The following is a 21,063-nucleotide window of genomic DNA, read 5'->3' as shown; positions in this document are numbered from 1 at the left end:
TAGTAGCTTGCCAAAACCCTGGTGACAGATGTATAATACACTATATGTGTAGATAAAGACATTAAATAGAATAGATAGGGCCAAACTGATTCCTGACGTAACTCCACTGAAGTTTATCTAGCTACAGATGGGATTGAAATTTGACCCTACAGGTTTTCCACAGCCTGAAGAAAGACCCATAGCTTAAAAAATCCCTCAAAGCTGCACCAGCATTTATGTTTTCTTTGCTCACGCCATGCAGGTGATTATTGGTTTTCTACAAACAGTAAGTTCCTTGTCGTCTCACATACAAATGTGCAAATTATTAGCCTTTCCAGCACCAGAAAGCTATGCTGGGACCAAGATTTTCAAAAAAGTTTGCCCAAAGATAGGCTCCTAAACCCTTGTTTAGGTTCCTAAATAAGTGCCCTGATTTTCAGAAGTGCTGCATAGCCTGCAGTTCCTATTGAATTCAGTGGGAACTGATGAGTCTGGGTGTTCAATACTTTTGAAAAATCAGGGCACTTATTTAGGTACCAGTTTAGGAAAGCATCCTCATCCAGGGCAGCACTTAAACACATACTTAACTGTAGGCATGTGCTTGGCCCATGTAGGGATGGATTTAAGCACATGTGGAAGTCTTTTCCTGAACCGAGACCCTAAACAAGAACTGAGAGCCTAATTTTTAGGCAGCTATTTCTGAAAATGGGGTTGAAATTTGGCCTGGTTTTCTGGATAACTGTTCATTTGTCCTCTAATGTATCCTCAGCTTACATTGACTTAAGCATATTGTACTACTCTTTAAAAAAACAAATAAAAACACACCACTGTGGGACATTTACTATGTCAAGTATCATATTTTAACACAGTTGTCATCTAATCATGTCAGAGTAATAGATTTTTAAGGCCCAAGAGACCATTAGATCCCTTCTCACCTATGCAACACAAGCCATCAAATTACATCCAGTTGCCCCTGTTGTGTTAGAATGCATTAGTGATAGGACTGTAACACGATTCAGTAATGTGGCTAAAATATGGTTTGGTTCCATCTACACAGGCAGAACCAAAACGGGTAAAATCTTTGGGACAGGTACTGTCTTTTTGTTCTGTGTTTATATAGCACCGAGCACAATGGGATCCTAGGCCATGCCTAGGGCTTCTAGTTGCTACAGTAATACAAATAATAAACAACAACATAATCCCACAACAAGGTCAAATTGCCTATGTAGACAGCCCCAAATCAGAGGTATTAGTAAGTGTGACTCCAAAAACAATAGCAAGGATTTATCATAGAGCTATGAAAAATATTGTCAGTCTTTAACTCCTATTGTAATTTTCTAAAATTCTACTTACCCACTCACCCTCGAGAAAAAAATTTTAAAGTAAAATATTATTCTTTTAATGATTATCAATTATCATGGTAAAATGGGCAAGCAAGTAGATTTTGTTGTGAAATTTTCATGACAGTGTTCTGCCTACTACGTAACTTTGCAATTTGAAGTATTAAAAAGTTTGGGTTTTTGGAAGAACTGCTTGAGTTAGCCAATGGAGGGTGAACTATTCACACTCCACCTTCTCTTTTCATGATAAACACTGAAGAATGTTTCTCACCACTAATTCAAGCTTTATCATCTTTGATCTTTTTCTGTAATGTGGTATGGTAGCTAAAAAGGTTGGAAGGAAAAATCTGATGGAAAAGGAAGCATGAATTTGCATTATAGGGCAAGGGCAATACCATGGAGTTGTTGGCACAGTGGTTTTTATCTTTAAAGACCTAGATTTAATGTTTGGTCTTTCTAGCGCCAGTTGTTTTTCAGTTATGTGCGTGCAAAATATTTGATCAAAAGTATGAAAGTGCTAGGTATTTTTCAAACAGAAAAACGATAAATGACAAAAAACATATCACCTGTGGGTGAACACATCACAAAATGATCTATCAGTCATCATCCTCAAAGGAAACCTGCACAAAACCTTCAAAAGACGAGCCTGGGTGCTTAAATTCATAACTTTGCTAGACACTAAAAATCATGGTCTTAATAAAGACGCTGGCTTTATGTCTTTTATTACAGCAATTTGTAATCCACTAATCCCACTTTTTTGTCCTATGACTGGAGAGGCGTTAACAGGTCACTTTACCTTGAATGGTCTCTTAAAATATGTGTTAGCTACTTATACTAAACAATCTGTTCTACCTTGTATTTGGCTGTGACACTCTGAGTGCCTTTCCCTGACCTGCTGAAGAGCTCTGTGTAGCTCTAAAGCTTGTCTCTTTCACCAACAGAGAAGTTGGTTCAATAAAAGATATTGCCCTATCCACCATGTCTCTTATTATATCCCTACATTTCTTTCTTACACTTCTCAGGTTGTGTGTGTTTCTAGCAGAGGTGACCCATGGGGAGTGGGGCGCATGCAGGGTCACATGCCCCTCCAGATTTGGTACTTGGCTTGTATTGAGCATGGTCATACAGACTGAGCACGATCAGTAAAACTGCTGAAGCCGGCTCCTCCCCCCCTCCCCACACACACTATCAGCAGGCATGGCTGGTCTCTGGTTTCTAATCTCCCTTCAGCTGTTTGGTATCTGTCCTTAGTTTCAATCTCCCTCCCTCTCAATTCTCTCTCTTTTCATTTTGCTCTCCTTCCCTCTCCTTCACCTGATTATTCAGGCTCTCTCTCCTGTTCCAACATCCCCAGCAACAGAGGAAAATCACCACTGACAGCAACTGAACCTCGGGTCCTACACAGTAATTCTTTCCCACCAGTAGTTTGAGAATTATTAGAATCACGCCACCCTAGTTAGTTTAAAAAACAGTTGCTTCCAGTACCACAGGGAAAAGTTACTGTATAGGAACAGAAGCACAGTCACAGAAGGTGATCATTCAGTTGTATTTTCCTGTTAAATAATGTGGAATAGGTAATCTTCTTAAATTCATGCCTGATTTTATAAACTGAAAAGGGACCATTGCACAGTGCCTGATGACATTGTGAATGGCTCTGCCCAATGGTCTCAGTTCGATGTATACTAAAATCCATCAATGCTTTTTCTTTTAGAGAGCTCCAGTGCATTAACAACAACCTTGGTTGGCCCAAGCTGGTATACATGCAAGTCTGTTTGCAAATGCAAATATTACCAGTGTCTTATTACAACAGCCTGAGGTGCATATACTTCCTAGAAACCAACTATGATGAAAAAGGTATATTTTTCAATATATTTAAATTAACTTAAAAAAACCAGAAAATTAATTTTTGAACAATATTAACTTGACTGTGATGTCCACAAAGTTATGTTCCTTATCAGGAAGCATTTTAGGCAATTCTACTTCATATAAATTCTTCTCTCTGGAGTGTATCATATATACATGCCAGAGAAATTAATAATCTAACATATTCCTCTGTAACCAAGTTCAGTTCTAGAATGCTTAAATCTAGCCAGCTGTGTTATAAAGGACACTGAGTATTTTTAAAATCCAGTTGTTCCGTCCCACTGTAATGAATTCAGTAGAACTGCATAGTGTAATACAGAATTTGCCCATTAGAAAGCAAAAGTGCTACATTCAGATTAGAGGATGACTATAAATTGAAAGGAATAAAATAAATGAATAAATATTGGTACTGCACCGATGCACTTATTTCTTAAAATAAAATGGTGTTTTGTTTGGGTTTTTTAAAAGGATTTCCCAATAGAACTATAAACTTCTGCCACCATGAAATATTGCTGGTTGAGATAGTTTCATAAAAGCTCTGTTTAATTTTCTTTTATATTCTGGGTACATATGGCCACAATTTTCATTTATTTCTCCCTCAGAGTAGAGTTTATTGATAATATTTAGATAAAATATCAAACACGCTAACAAAATATGGTCACTCTGCCACTGCTTCAGTGTCCTCCTCTCAGACACAATTCCACACAAGTCACATTAGCAAAAGGAATTCAGCATGTTACGATTTTAACTTAAAACCAATCTCTAAGGGCCTAATCCTGCAAAACAATCCACGTACACAGCCCTGACTCCTACATGGAGCCCTACTACTTTCCGCAGGATGCTGCACAAGAGTAGGGCTCTCTGTTTGTGGGTCCCTTTGTAGGATCAGAATCTACAATATAAGGCATAATACTAGAAAATAGTTAATATATAATAACTTCTCAACAATCAACATTCTCTTCTGTTTAAAAGAGGAAAACCCTGACCAACCTGAGAAAAACACTTAGCCTCGGGGTGCGGAAAGTTTGCGATGCTAAGATCCATGTTGGATGCTTGCCCCGAGCCCAGCGGCTGCACCTAATTTTCATATTATAGGCACATCATTCCTTTTTTTAAATGCACACAACCATGATATTCACTTGAACCTGTTGATAAATAAACCTGATAAATATAAATTGTTTGCTTTTTGCTGCTTTAATCACCAGTAATTAAAAACTTGGCAGTTTATCAACTGTGTTCTCACCCAGAGGATACAGGGAGAGGATGGCTGGGAGTTGCATTTTAGGACTCTGCAGGTCACATGAGATATGATCTCCCACAACTGTCTTTGTACTTCCCTCCATGGCACTCCTTACAAACGGAATCCCTTCCCTAAGTTAGTCTGTAAAGCCACTTATCTAGAGACACACATCTACTGTAATGCCGACAAAAAATTGCCAATTAATATTGGCTAGGTAGTGAAGTAGCGGGAATGTTGATATTTATTTATTTTTAAAGACTGTGTTTTCATCCCTCTCCCTTACCCTTCAAACACTACTTGTTTACTTAGGCCCTGCCCTACAGGTGCCTGTATAGAGCCCCATTAAATTCAATGGGATTCCATGTGGGCATAAGGAGACCCTGCTGTCTGTATCACATTGCTAGAAACTCTTCGGGGCAGAGATTGTCTTCATATACTATATGTCCGTGAATCTTCATGAGCAGACCTCTGCAGATACATAGAGCCATTTATTTCAATGGGGCTCTGCACAGGCACAGGTCTGCCTACCCATCTCTCAATGCAAAGTCGACCTGCAATTGGAAGGTGCCTATCACAATCTGTGGATACTATTATACTCCAAATAACAACAGTGGTGTCCTGGGGCACCCTTAAGTATAACAGTAATATTTCTACATTTCCTAATTTTCCTAGTGATCTCCAACCAGTCCTGGCACCCATTTAATTTCTTTTTCCTATTTTATCCACAGTGTGTGCAACCCAGGCTTGATCACCTCTTTTATCCCAGAGGTGAGGAATGGGGCTGCTGCCTTCCATCACTTTAAACTTCTCCTCACCCTGTCAGACTTTTCAAGAAGGAGGGGTATTTCTACTGAGGCTACACTGATGGAAGCCAGCATGGACTCTGGAGTGAAATTTACTGTAACTATTTACAGATGTTGCCTACAGATTTATAGAGTCAATTTCTCTTAATTCCTGTTCATCAGTGCAATGCCACTGAACTCAATTAAGTTGCACACGTTTAACTAGATGGATAATTTGGTCCATAATGGTGACTAGTCTTTCCTAAGAGAGTCTTCTGTGCCTATACTTCTAAAATGCAAACTTTTCTTATTTTCTAGTATGATGGAGGCTGTAATTACAGGATTTACATGCCAAATTAATACATCATAAAGGAAAAATTAATCTGTATATTGCCAAAGATTGGATATTTAGTAGGATACAAAACAATGTGTTTTTTTCCTGACAAGCCTGTTCTGTTCTGGCAGTCTTCACACGTGCATACTTCCCAGTGAAATCAAAAGGAGTTTTTCATGCAAGAGGAGTACAGGATTTAGCCTAAATAAATACTTTGAGATTTTATTCTTGTTTACATTAAGGCCCTTTGGTGCTACTCTAGCAGTGTAAAAAGGCCTTAAATTAAGCAGAAATTAAAAGAACCCACCTTAAAAGAACCCTTTATACCACCAGTGTAAATAAGATTAAGACTTCTTGTGCTGGCTTTGTCTATAATAGTATAACTAAGGCCAGAAATCTTGTTCCAGTACACTTTCTATTAATTTATAGGACAACGATAGACAATCATGCCTGAAGTACTCCAAAGGATGGTATGAGACAAAGATTTCTAGCATACACACTGCCCTAGTCTGCAAATTCCCTTTTAGTTCAGATATCCTGAAGAGTGAATTGCACCTGTCCACAACCTTCAGATCTTTTCTTTATCCCAAAGGCTTATGATTTCCTTTAATAACAAACAAGAATGTTTTATGTCAAGGTTTAAAAAAACCCATAGCAATAAATCATTATATGACAAAAGCTGTCTAAAAATAAAACTTAGGCATCAGATAAATCTTTCTGTCCTTTACTTAAAAGGTGGCAATGTTTCTACTCAAAAGAATCATGAGCTTCCATGCATCTATCTGCCTAGGTAGCCACTAGATCAGGAGCACAAAGATTTCTAGATGGGCTCCCAGCACGCAACTTCTCCCTCTTCCCTATATTTCAGGTCCTCTTGTTTATCTGTCACTGCCAAAACAGACATCCCACTCTCAGCCCTGCACTCCCACTAGGGGCACTGATGTAAAGGTGGCTCTGCATACGAGCCCCCCAGAGTCACACACTTATCACCCACGTCTGAGATAGTCTCTAGAATGCAGCATTCTGTTCTCCTTGACACAGACAATACAGTAAAAACAGGCTTGAGGTTATAACTCATTGTATTTTAATATCACATTGAACAGGTTAACATAATAAAAATTCCAATACATAAAGTATCAATAACAGCTTATTACCCCATGAACTATTATAATTCTGTAAACACAGGATAAGAATATTCAATAAAACAGTCTGTTTTCTTACTTAAATGTATCTGAAGTCAATATATACTTTCTGCCAGGTTTGGCGTTTTAACCAAATACATCTTTATATCTGGTTAATAAAAGCAGAAAAGACCAGCATTTCTCCTATTAATACACAATATGAAAAATCATCAGTGTGACCAAAGCAGTGTCCATTATGGTCATTCCATTTTTCTACTCTCATAACTTTTCCAAAACATTCATCCTTTAAGAAGTTATCTATTCTTGGTCTCTGGTCAAAGATAATTTGTTTTTAAGTTTGAGCAAAATCCCTTCTGACATATTGTCTTTATAGTGAGAATACAGGGAAGAAAAAGAAACTTTTCCCAATGGAAAACAATTACAACCACATATTTTAAAAGCAGGGTTACAGCAAACGGGGCTGTAGGATTACCTTTTGGATCTCCTGACTTGCTAATGTTGAATATCTTAACTCATAGTATTTAATACATATCCATATATTCCTTTAAATAAACAATGTCTCTGGGGCCCAGAAATCAGCTGTAATACAAGCAATGTTTAACTATATGAAATTAAGTATTTAAATTCCATGTATGTTAAAGGTTAAAATAATATGGATGAACCTAATTATTCAATAGAGGTTTGCATACTTGGAATTACAGTCTGCTCTCAATTCATATGTATAACTCCCATTAATATTAAATAGGAGTTACAGGGGCATCGCAGGACAAAAATGTATGCCCTCAGTATTTTAAAAAGCCAGCTTAATATACCTCCCTGAGTGGCAACCCCCCCGATTTAGAATTGCAAATACTATTCTCAACAGCATACTCTTGCTTTGTTAAGATAAAAGGTAAGCATTGAATTTTCCATAACATTTGAAGCTGTTATTCGTAAGAGCACCCCTCCTTCACTCTGATCTGTGTGGGTGAACTGCTGCATCCGTGCAGAAACACACTGACTCCAATGGGACTCTGCACAGATGTAAGGGTCTTGCCCAAATGGACTGTACAGCACAGCTGGGTCAATGACAGCCATGCACCCATTTTTACCATTGATTTCAAGGGGAGTAAAAGTTAAGTCAAAAAGTGTGCTTTTGAAAATCCCACTTTATGTGAAATATTTTAACTGGGATTAAACAAATGAAAAATAGACGACTGCAAGCACAGTGTTAAGTAGTTGGCATTAGAGAGCGCTAGTGGGAAACAAACAAGCAAGTTAGCTAAAAAAGGAATAAATGAAGAAATAGTGATATAGCTTCGTACAAGTGAAAACAAATTTACTAGAGTAACAAAATACTTCCCCTGTAAATTACTACCCCTGGAACCCTCAGCACCAAGACACAGCCCCATCAGTGTTAGGACTGTAGGTTTCTTGAGGCAGGAATCTTATTAATAATTATTATTTACATTGTGATAGTGCCTATGAGCCCTGGTCAAGGACCAGAACTCCCCTGGGCTAGGCACTGTACAAACACAGAACCGAAAGATTGACCTTTGTCTTCCTACCTATGTCTAAAAATTCGAGAGCACTTGTTTCTATATATGACACAAATAATAAAAGGCAACAGAATTTATTTGAAAAAGCCACCTATAATTTTAATCCAATTGATGACCCTGAAATATCAATGTCATGCCCTTTGTGGGGAAACCTGGGCTCAAGGGATGTAATGCCTTTCACGTCAATGTCTTCAACATACATGCTGATACTCAGTCTTTTCACCCAAGCCTCAGCCTGAGAATACTCCAAAAGCCTTTGAGACTGACTCCAGAATCTCAAGACATTTGGTAATGCCACAGCCATCGGTGTCACAGGATCAGATGCCAGTTGTAAAGATGACATTCATTAAAACCGAAGGGGCAGGCAGCAAAGAATACAGGACTTCAGTTCTTGAGTTTACCATTGCCCCAATTTGCCTAAAGTAAATTGATAGTCTTTTCCCTATTGAATTATTACTGAAATATTTTATTGAAATGTATTAGATATCAGGTTTTTGTTTTGAAACAGCAGAAATCAGAAGGGAAATCTTAGGCTTTTAAATTTTCCATTGTCAGCAAGTATGGCTTTCAGTTCATATCCAGCCCAGCTTGGCAGTGACTGAAAGGTATTATCTCCCATGACTAGTAAGTGGCCCAATATAAACTGTGCTTGATGGCTTCCTTTTAGGTTCAAATGAACAAGTGTCTACATCCACATCACTTGCAGAATATTTTTTAAACAACCAAGCAAGCAAAGTGCATATTGACAATGGCAAAGCACTGTGTTTTTATTAAGCAGTAAACTTCCAAAGTACTAATTTACTCTGTTCACTTTCTCCCGAAGATGAAAACAAGACACAAAAATTGAACTTTTCTGATCAGCATGTATTGGAAGCATCTCTACACACGGCATAATGAAGACATACTAATAATCTCATAATTTAATCCTTTCAAACCTCTGTTTGAAATTCAAACCCTACAATCCCCAATTATGTTTTGCACCATTAGCATCTAATATTGTATACTGCCAACTGCTGCACTTTAGTGGTGTCCTTTTACACAGGTTAAACTGTTACTCTGAAACTTTGCGCCAACTGAAGCTTTCAATTTGCAGTTCACGTTCACAACAGATACAGCAAAGCTACTCCCCAGCTTCCTTTTGTACAATGTACATCATATTTAACTGAGACTTCTGCAACAAAGAATTCCACAGCAAGAGCCTGGATTACTGCAGACTCAATACCCTATGAGCTGTGGTTATAATTAGCGTCATATCCATTGTAATCCTATGGACGTCATCATGTGTTACCAGCATCTGTTGACAGATCTCATACCATGCATATCAGTGAAATGGCAAGTCTGGAGAGGGCAGCCAACAATAGAAACAGTGGCATTTATTTTTGTCCTCTTCCAAGATTGTCTCATAGAACATATATGCTGCCAACTGCCAGGGTTGCACTGAGATCACTATTCATTATTATATTTGAACAAAGCGTTGTGCCCACCCAAGCATATACAGCCTTCTCCAGTAAATATGGGAATGGGGAATGTACTTTCCGGAACTTATTTTAGCACCCTGAAAAAATGATTTTGACACCCTTAGATCACTTCAGATCCATCAGGCCATCTACTGAGATATTATTAATCCAGGGGAAAATATACTATCAGACTCCTTTCTAAACCAAGGAATAAGAATGCCCTCTCTTAGTCATTTTTAAATGTATGCATCACTTTGGCATTTGTTTTAAATGCACATGGCAGAAAAGAAACAAAACCACAATATAGCTAATCTATTGATGTGCTCTAAACTGCTAACTTTCCACGGAAGCATTGTCGAACTGGAGTGAAAAATCAAACTGGTATAGAACAAGAGATAGAAATGCTGAGTCCACAGTTTGTGATTCACATGAGCGTTTCCCTGTCCTACTCCCTCCACCACCCCAAACAAATGTTAAAAATGTGCAACAGATTAACTGCTAACAAAAATAAACCCAGATTCTCTGCATATCTGGTTTTCACTGTAGGAAAACTCTTCTGGACTGTCCAAGAGTTATTCAACTGCCACACTATTAAAAACCCCTCAGTACTTTGTCTTCTTTACCACAGCATTCTGTGCATCTGCCCACTCTGCCAAGAACATAGACTCAAATGGGACACAGGATCAATTTTATCCTGGATGCTGCAGTCTTATGAATTCAATATTTTCAAGAAAAGTAAATCTACCTGATGCTACTTGGAAATACAAAACTGTTGTACAAAACTGCAGTTGTTATACAATGTGGTTTTTTGCTGCATAAGAAACTGTATTAGGTCCTTAGAGAAACTATAAGTACCATACTTTACAAAATGAACAACGTCAATTTTCTAATCCTGAAAAGCCTTCCATACTTTAATTGCCACATAGGTTACAGTGCATCAGAATCACTTGCTCACCAGATAAAAAAATAAAGTCCAACTAAAATAAATCTAAGTGATGACTGCTGTAGTTTTATTACTGGTCCAGAGGATACAATTGAAATAACAGATATAAAGACCAGTATTCAAGACATCAAACAGAGTGCACATTACCTACACACAGTAGTATCTGAACAGATGCTACCATGCCAGGTCCTGAAAACTAAACACACAAAAACAAAAAATAAAGGGAGGAGAAAGGTTTGCAATTTTGCTAGAAGTAGAAATTTAGGGTGAAATCCTTGCCCTATTGAATTTAATGGGGAAAAAAGACTCATTGACCTATGGTCAGGATTTCACCCTTAGTTTCCTGCTAAAAGCAACTAATTGCTCTTACATTGAGAAAGAGGTTATATACAGAGGGTAGGTGTTCAATAGGCTGAATTCTACCTTCAGATACACATATGCAACTTCCACTGAAATTTTCAATGGGAGCTCTTCACACATAGCAAAGGACAGAATTTGGCCCAATTGCCTGATGGATACCACATATTTTATTTCTGCAATTAGCAGATGACCTCATAACTCCAGATCTTACAGCTATAAATTTCAACATTATCTGTTACTTTAGGAAATAACAGAAATATTTCACAGGTTTCAGAGTAGCAGCCTTGTTAGTCTGTATTTGCAAAAAGAAAAGGAGGACTTGTGGCACCTTAGAGACTAACAAATTTATTTGGCATAAGCTTTCGTGAGCTACAGCTCACTTCATCGGATGTGATCATCCCTTTCCCATGTGCTGCTTATGCAACAGCTTAGGTGATTTCTACTTTGTCATGTTTTAATGAAGCCGTATTAGTGATTATCTAGTGGAGTATCAAAACTGTTAATCAAGTTGCTGATAAGATTATAAATACCACCTGTACTCAGCAACCGAGCATCATCAGCCTCTATGCTGGTACAACTGTTTTTCAAAATTCAGAAGGTAAGAAGCATTTCCTCCACAGTAGGATGCTCAGGGCGTTTACAGAGTTGTCTCTGTAAGTTGGTAGGACGACAGCTGGGTACCTTTCAGTCCCTAACTCAGTAAATAAAGAGACTTTTTAAACCTCAGCCTGAACATTTCCCAAGACTATAGTTTCTTAACAAGACTGTTCCACTGGATTTGACAGTAAATTCTAATACGAGTCAACTCAGAGGACCTTAATTTCAAAAGTGGTCTCTCAGTTTGTTCCTGGAAATATGCAGTTGCAAGTGCATTTTGGGTAATTGCAGGCATAGCTTCTCATTTACACTTTCAATTATCTTATTTTTACAGGCAATCAGGTGAATTTACACAAATTCAGAGGCCACTTTTTGAAAATATGGCCCAGAAAGTGATTTTAGGAATGGTTAAAATCTCTGCCAACAGCCAATGTGAGCATGAAAAATATTGAATCAAAGTGTATCAAAAAACTTTCATGATATTCATTTAATTTCATATACAGTCTCCATTTATATATAAGAATTCTAAAAGTGAAAGTGAAGGACTATTTCATAAGCTATATATAACAACATAGCTAAAAATGTTTATATAAAAAGTAAAACTGATCATAGATTCCTTTGCAAAAATTATAGCACTTGAATTCACTAGTGCACATTCATTTACAGCTACAAGATAAAGTGTTATAATAAGGCGGTGATTATTATTCCACAGACACACATCGACAGACACACAGTTTATTTTCTTTCCTGACCTTCCTTTGCTGTTTCTCCCATGCTGGGTCCAGGAGCATGTCCCTATCCCATTCTTCCTCTTGGATCATATACTCATCATCTTCATATTCATAGCTGTACTGCATACTTGTTTCTATCTGGTTCATATTGCTCAAGGACCAGATTCAACTCTACACTTGCTGTGGCTTTTATTACTTGATTTTTATTTTTTACTTTTTTCTTTGATTTCAGGCAGTGGTGTTTTTTCCCTGCTTCCTTCTTTCTTTTTTTCTTTTTTCAAGGTGAGAGGGTGTTAATATTGATGAGTCTTGCTGGCAGGACAGGTTGAAGCTGTCAGGATACAGGTATGAGCTGAACTGTGATGACCTTCACTTCACTTCCCTCCCTCCCACTCTGCTGCTGCTGCTGCTGCTGCAGGTCCCTGTGGCTGAATCTCCAGAGAAGCCCCAGCTCCAGCTCACTGCTGCTGCTTATTATCCCCACTGTGTCACGTGGCTCAGCAGCCTGGACTAGCCCCCACCTTTTTCAGTCTCTCGTTTACAAGTTGCAAGGCAGACCTTCAGCCTGATCAGCAGAAGCAGAATGATCTGTTGGTATATAGAAGACTATGCAATTTTGCATTTGCTATTAAGTGTTATTAAACTGTTACACAAATACATGTAGGTATTTACTGTGCAGAGAAGAGCAATGATTTATCTGCAGGAGGGAAGTCTAATCAAGGAAATTCACCTCTGTATACATTCTCTGTTCAGTGGCTCTGAACATTTTCTGTGATTTGCATTACTGTCTTTTTTCTTTTAATAGCACTCAGAAACTGTTGAAGTTTCATCTTTTTATGTTTGGTGCATGCATCTGTAGTTTGGAGAGCTGATTACAATTTATAAATTAAAAAACAGAATCAAGATATATTATATACACACACACACACACATATAAAACCAACATGTTACTTACTGTTGGTCCAAAGCTTCAAGGCCCTTGACTCACTTCACCCCATCTCCCTTTTTGAAAAGGTTCTCATGAGTCACTATAGAAAAGCATTTACCAAGAGAAAACAAAATGACTAAATATATCAGAACTGGAATATAAACCAGAGAGAAAAAAAGCCAGATCTAGCAAAGTTCTGAGCACTCTCAGCTCCCACTGAAATCAATGGGATGCAGAGGATGTTCAGCAGTTTGCAGAATCTGCCCCCCTGGTTAGAATGAGAGAATTATAAATTAATGACTGCTAAGGCAATAATTTAGGAAAAGTTTTTTGGAAAATTCAGTGGGGAAACTTTTTGTTCTCTTTATGGTGCCTTGTGAACAATGAAAACACAATTCAGACAAGCACATCCCATGCTTCCCATGTCATAACATTTTAATTTTCCTAGGGAGAACATTTCTCTTGGGAACTGGCAGGCAGGTTTACTTTGTTCTTCATCTAGTCTATTATTAAACACTCACCCAAGCATTGCCAGGGAAGGTCATCCCTGTGCTAGTGCTTGTATTGGACACAAACCTCTCCTCATCTACAAACCACAGGATCACAGAAGATCAGGGCTGGAAGGGACCTCAGGAGTCATCTAGTCCCACCCCCTGCTCAAAGCAGGACCCATCCCCAACTAACTCATCCCAGCCAGGGCTTTGTCAAAGCCTTTTGTCAAAGACAGAATGCTCAGCAAAATTGACCCCCAAACAAACAAGGTCAGATTTGCGGCCACTGTATTAAGTGGTAGGTGTCCCTTGAGATGCTAGGAGTGAACTACAAGGGTGAATGTAACATTAGGACAGCCTATAGGCAGTCATCCCAAAGGAACACAGTTTAGAAATATGCACATTATTACTATGCTGACATATTTTGTGATGGTTTTATTCATCAATTATACACACACACACACAATGTGTATAGTCATCTGGGTTTGGGTATTTACATGATAACTTTAAATATTTCAAAACCCAAATGAAAAGTCTTTTTCTAGTCATTAAACGCTACAGGAGAAGGTTGATGTTTATAGATGAAAACTAGGCAAAAATTCCATAGGAAATTCTTTTTAATAAGCAAATTATGGGAAATGTTGACACCCTGTGTTTCTAAAACTTCTCAGTAATTTGTATCAATCTTTCCAGAAAAAGTCTTCCCTTGGATAAAATGTAGCAAGTCAAATATCTGGTGAAGTTAGGGGGTGAGTTTTTAACATCAGGCTAATGGCTCTGATTCAAAGTACTTAGTGTTTGTTTAATAAGTTGCTGTCTTAGGGCCTTCATCAGGAAGCTAGCTTCAGTCTTCATTACGGTGAGTCTGGTAAATGCCCCTTAATAATTCTACAATTAAAATATTTTTAAAAATATTTTAAATAACTTTATATGACATACAATAAAAGTAGGTGAATAAATGGCAAAAAATAAACAAAAATTTGTATTGAGAATATTAGGTATAGTCATTAACTATATTCAATTGCTCACTTGTATATGGAAATCATTAGAATACTGTATACTCAAAAGTAACAGACAAACTGCATTACAAGAGAAATGAGGAGTCATCCATCAAGAAATAAACTAGGGTCTCCGAAGGCCCTTGCATGTTGGTGGTATAGTCAGCTGTGTTCTACAGTCTCGACTGGAGCGGACGGAAAATTTCCTGTCTAAACTTTTACAACAGAAAATTGGAGTTTTCGACAAAACAGGTTTTTTTTCCCCACAAAAAGTACCTGCTTTCTCTGGATATTTTTGATTTTTCATAGAAAAAGCAAATACCCAAAAAACAAAATATTTTTATTCCGATATCCTACTGTGGTGTTTCATGGGATTGCAGATCTATTTCTTCATGTCCCCATATGCCTCTATGGGCCAGGCTACCCAGGCAGACTACATCTCCCATGATGTACTATGGCCAGTGACTCCCAGTGCAACTATTTCCCTTACGTGAAAGGAGACTATGGTGCTTCATAGGAGATGTTGTCTGAGCAGGGACAACAGCCTATAGAGGAGAATAGGAACATAACGTACCCGAACTACAACTTCCATGAGGCAGCATGGGAGCATTTCCTAATCAAAATATTTCCGGTTTTGATTTTTTGCCAAAAATGGAATTTTCAGCTAAAAAAGCCTATTTTGTGACCAGTTCTAGTCTCCATTCATAGAATCATTGCCCACCGGAATGAACAGATATCATGACTTAGAATAATGTGACCTAAAAATCTAATAAGCTGGATCTGGGAATTATATTTGATATCTAATGACAGAAGGCAACTGTTTTGTGTTTAATGTAACTGAAAAAGTAGAATTACCATATCCCTTTCTTTTTAATCTTTGTAACAATCACCCATTATCATCATTTATAAAGCACCCTCTGCAAAGGCACTCAGGGTGCTGAACAACAATCTCAAAAACAATTTCTCATTAATAAAAAGAGGGTTACATCAGATCATGATTCTCCTGGCTGCTTGATATGGAAGAAATGAAAAGAATGGAATGTGCTTACAGTACTATTGCAGGCAGAGAGTGGAACCAACACACCAGTGTCTATGCTGTATCTGAATTTGCAGAAGCCCTCCTCGTAAAAATGGCTGCTTAGCAGAGACCAGCACTGATCCCTCATGCTGCATGAAGGCTCCTGGTGAAAGCCAGTCTCTGGAAGCCTGAACCCTGAAAAGTTTGATGCTGGCAGCAAGAAAACACTTTAAAGTTAGTTACTGGAGCGCGAGAACAATGTTTCTTGCAGATCTTGCAGATCATGAGGGAGATGGACAACTAATTCTAGACTCGACATTCTGGGACATCAGTAAAAACACATATTTGGGGCATGTACTCTGGATGCCAACATACAGATTCCCACATGAAGCTGTCAAGTGGGAACCAACTGGTCTGAGGAAATGAGGGTGGCCCAAGAGAAACCTTACAAAGAACCCCTAGCGGGGAGGGCAGAACAGTCAGTCAATCTCAACAATGTGGAGCAGATGGAAGCAGCAGCAAATGACAGAGAAAAATGGAAGAGACTAGTGTGGTGGGTTCTCCATGGGGTGCCACCTGGAACTGGGGTATTACTGAGCCCTCTGACCCACCAGCCTGAGCTCCCTCTCACATTGTGTTGCCATGACAAGTTGCAGCCCTCCAAGCTTGCACTTTCACCAGCATTCACACAGGTAGGAATACACCCAGCTGCAGTCACATGCAGGCTCTCTAACCACCAGCCTCCCAGCCTAGGACCCCAGGGCAGTACCGTCCTGCCCTGGTCAAATCTGGCCAGTCTATGGGTTTAACACCTGGTCTGCCTCTCCCTCAATGTGAGGAGGACCATACACACTTGTGGTTACCAAACTGAGATTTTCCCCAGACACCTTAGTCAAACGTACACTGGTTTGGATTAAAACATAAAATAAGTTTATTAACTACAAAAGGATAGATTTTAAGTGATTATAAATGATAGCAAACAGATCAAAGCAGATTACCTAGTGAATAAACAAAACCACGAACTGAGCTTAACACACTAGATAGGGTGAGAATTTGCTAATTCATATCCTACCTGAGTGATAAACAGGCTGGCAGATTCTTAAGGCACAAGCTGCCTTGGCTTTGCAGCTTGGATTATCCAGGTTTTCATACACAGGCTAGAAAACCCTTTAACCTGGAGTCCCAGGCTTCCCCCCATTCAGTCTTTATTCTTCAGATGTTTCCAGGCGTGTTGTTGTTGTAGAGAGAGTGAGGTCCCATCATGATATCACTTTCCCCCTTTTATATCTTCTTCTCACTTGCTGGAAAGTAGTTTTGCTGTGACCTAGGTCAAACAGTTTCCATGGTGTAGGGCTATCTCTGAGAGGTTTCTACTGTACACAGTTCCTGGGGTAAACCTAGTGCTTGTGTGCATTTCCTCCACAAGCCATTAACATTGTTTGGCCTTTTTACTGTCATACCTGAAAGGCTGATTGTGGGCATTTTCAACCTCACAACAAGTTTCAGTAACACACACAGTGCCAGACTTCATAACTTCACATACGACGGCAGCACATACAATCCAATGAGATCTTACTGTCTATCCGATCAAGACTTTTAGAACGATACCTCAGAAGGCATACTTTGTACAAAACATTTCCTAATTACATAACAGTGGTGAATATTGGAGTGCCCGGGTGTCACAGCTAGTTTCCACCCTGAGATCTAACACGGTTGTGGAAAGGATGTAATGTAATGATGTAATGTAAAATGAACTATTATTATTTAATGTATATATAGTGCCAGAGGCAAGCAAAAAGACAAGGTTATTATTCCAAGGAACTTACAGTCTAATATTCAGCTAGCACAAAGAGTAAAGCCAACATCAATGGGAGGTTGGGCTGGGTATCAACAGTGAAGGAGAAAGAGCTCTTGGGGGCAGCATTTGATGTTTATTTTGTATTGCACACAGATTTTTTGATTGTAAATAAAGAAAATCGTATTATGTTACAAAACTTTATTTTTATAAATAAATTGTGCAGATGGTAATGGGAAGTACCTGAGAAGTTAGTGATAGAATGTTAGCCAAAAATGTGAGTTTTAAGGCAGAATTTGATGGAGACAAGGGAGCCCTCTCAGTGTTTTATGAGACAAGGGGAGCTGTGGCCGGCAAATGAAATGGCATGAAAGAAGGTGGGGTCATGAGTGGGAGATCATAAGCTTGATTGTGCTTTTAACTTGTGCTAGGGTAGGTCAGCAGTGGCTCCACTAAAGTTGGGGGAGTCACACAGCCAGAAAGCTGGTGTCAGTGAGGGAAGAGTCAGGCCAAAAGTGAGCATCGAAGCAAGTGAAACTAGAGAGAAAGACATGTGGAACAGGAAACAAGAACCCTGCTACAGGTAGGCTCAATCACAATGAACCTTGACAGGGGGAATGAGGAATTTGAATATGATGTGGAAAGGGACTTAAAGCCAGTAGACAGACTTAAAGTGGAAGTGACATACTTTAGCCATAATGTGAGGAGATGATGATTTTCAGAGTGGTGTTTTGGACAAATTGGATGAAATGAGATGCGTGTCAGGGAGGTCAGAGATGGAGAACGTAGCAGTAAATTGTCAGAGCCTAGACAGAAGACAGCCCCTCCCCCTCCAATCATAATCCCCTCCCAGGGAGGCGCTGCAATGGTAGAATGTGACTGTCACCTCCCTTGCTCCAGTGGGGTAGAGGAAACCAACACGTTCTAAATAAGTAAGTAAAATGTAACGCCTGGGTATAAACTCAGTCAGCATGTCCTCACAGTACTTCCTACCCATGGAGCACCTATGAAATTCATGTTATCAAAGGGAAGACACCGGTCACACTGCTTGCTCTCCCTTGCATTGAACCTCCTGTGATGGAATGCATCCTGTATTCACACCCTACACACTACTGTAATAATCTTTGTACCAAATATGCCTTGTGAGGTATCATTTGAAAACTCATAGCTTGCTTGTCAGTGTGGTCATAGTGAAATATACGTAGCAACATTGTAAGGGAAGTTTCCCCCTATTTTCATTCCTTTTGCAGTGAAATGGAGATGAATTTGCAGACTCAGTAAGACAGGCCTGCAATGAGTCACATAAGGAAAGACAGCTTTGCGACCAGAAGGGCTGGAAACTGCTTTTTTAAAAAAAATTGAAAACCTCAATTCCACAGAAAACTTTGGAAATACTAAAAATCCTAGAGAGAGGGAGAATCCATGCCATGTGTTAAAATCCTAAATGTTAATTCCATTTGCTTCACATTTCATTCACCAAAGTGTAAGAGAAAAAAATAAGAGAAAAAAACCTCAAAGTTAAAGGGTCAACGCCTTGGGTCAACTACCAACATAAGCCTGAGCCAGTGATCAAAAACAAAAAGCCATTTTCCTTTCAACATTGATTATTGGTGTGGTTTCCAGTAGCCTTTCACTTGTTACAAATACTAGCTCTAAATTTGTTTGTTTTTTTTAAAGTTTAAATTAAAAAATTTAAGATGATTTTAAATGAATTTAAAGCAGACATTGTCAAGGTACGTTAGGCCAATATTCTGGATTCTGTTAAAAATGGTGAGTGGCTGAAAAAAGGAAATATAAATAGAAAGAAGTTGCATGTTATATACGTAATTTAATTTAAAATTAAATAAGTGAACGAAGTTTTGTGGAATATTTAGACTCTCTCCTTCAGGGCTGATCTACACTACAAAGTCAGGTCAGCTTAACGATATTGTGCAATATTGTGAAAAATGTCATGGACTGGAATGATGTAATTAAGCTGACCTAAGCCCCAGTGTAGACACTGCTGTGTCGATGGAAGAATTCTTCCATTGATCTTGCTACCACCTCTTGGAGAAGAGGATTTACTACCTTCTGTCACTGTAATAACCCCTTCTGTCACTGTAATAAGTGTCTACACTACAGTGCCACAGCTGTAGCTGTAGTGTTTCCAGTGTAGACATACTCTCATTTCTGTGAAGCCAAACGCAACCCATTTTGCTAGTGCAGAACCACCAAGAGGTGAAGTAGAATACACAACAGTAAATACATGTTAAATTGGCTTCACTGACTTAGTTGAGCAAAATAATAATTAAAAAGAGCATATATTCTGAAAAGTTAGGCCCAGATCCTGCACTAACCTCGATTCAGGTGGACACTTCTGTCTGCATACACAGGCCCAGGGGCTCTCTTTTACAGAGCTCACTGCAGAGTCTGGCCCTGTTTGATTTCTGAAATCAGTTTTAATCAGCTAAGGTATTATTAGCTATGTAAAAGCCAAGTGTTATTATAATTAGGGACAGTGTGTCTTTAAAAAGTGAAAAATAAACAGAGCATGATTATAAAGAGAGTTTAACAGAAAAACTTTTGAAGTCAAGAAAATGATTTTTGAAGGAAGAGTAGGTAATTTCTCAACACAATAGGGATATATATGAATGATACTATTCTTATGAAGAAAAGTTATAATACTTAAAACATGTTTCAAAGTAAAGAAAAAGAAAAAAGAAATATAGAGTATTGAAAGACGTCTGGTTTCATAACAACTGATATTGTCAAAGGATCCCGAAGTGTTTCACAATCTATATATAGGAATAACTTTGTCTGCCACTGAAACACAACCATGGATGAAATGCAGCAGGAAACATTTATAGAATATACAAATATTGCCAAAGCATGGCAGCTTTATGAGTACATAGAAGATGCTGACGAGACTGCAACCATCAAGTTTTGCCAAGTTTTTTGACAGAGAGGAAGGAAGGTTGTGTGGTTAAGGCTCTGGACTGGGACTCAGGAAATCTGGCTCTCCTTGACACTAACGTGACATTGAGTAGGTGAGAAATGTGGGGCAGAGACTTTCTTTCACTGCATATTTGTAACTTGTCTATGCACAACTCCAATTCATAATAATAAATAATAATAAACAAACTGCACTGTGAATGTTGAAAGATTTAATATAATGGAGGACATACCCCTTAACAGTGACTGGACGTGTTGCCAATTTAGAACCCAGATTAGACAAATATTGCTACTTTCATGAATCAGAGGAACTCTCAGGTCCTAAATTTCTCTCTGCTCCCTTCTAAAATTCCACCCAAGAGAGGCCATGACACCTGCATCCCTAGCTCCACTGGGAGACTGCTTCCTTGGTTCCATGTATCCTACCACAGTGACTATAGAGGTATCTCATAATAATGATGTGAATTAGTGAAGTGATAGTCCAAGTATCTTTGTGATTATTGGAACTATAATACCAAAGGAAAAGCTGGGAAATGTATATGGTAATTTATACACAGCATACCTAGTCTGTTAAAGTGCTAGAACTGCAGTAGCAC

The 21,063-nt window shown here is 38.6% G+C and overlaps 1 protein-coding gene across 4 annotated transcripts in view; it reads right to left on the bottom strand.

Annotated features, from left to right (window-relative positions):
* The window catches only part of ACTN2 (actinin alpha 2), an 87,692-nt gene extending 75,038 nt beyond the window's left edge, over window positions 1–12,654 (bottom strand). For all 4 annotated transcript variants that reach the window (XM_084622201.1, XM_084622200.1, XM_084622198.1 and 1 more), the window contains exon 1: window positions 12,328–12,654. In XM_084622201.1, coding sequence (XP_084478327.1) covers window positions 12,328–12,453 — 126 coding nt within the window. In that variant the 5' untranslated portion in view covers window positions 12,454–12,654. The remainder of the gene's footprint in view (window positions 1–12,327) is intronic.
* Window positions 12,655–21,063: the final 8,409 nt, after the last annotated feature.

This window comes from Lepidochelys olivacea (genome assembly GCF_965140295.1).
Source record: "Lepidochelys olivacea isolate rLepOli2 genome assembly, chromosome: 3".
In the NCBI taxonomy this organism is placed as follows: Eukaryota; Metazoa; Chordata; order Testudines; family Cheloniidae; genus Lepidochelys; species Lepidochelys olivacea.
This window is presented reverse-complemented; position numbering and strand designations above follow the sequence as displayed.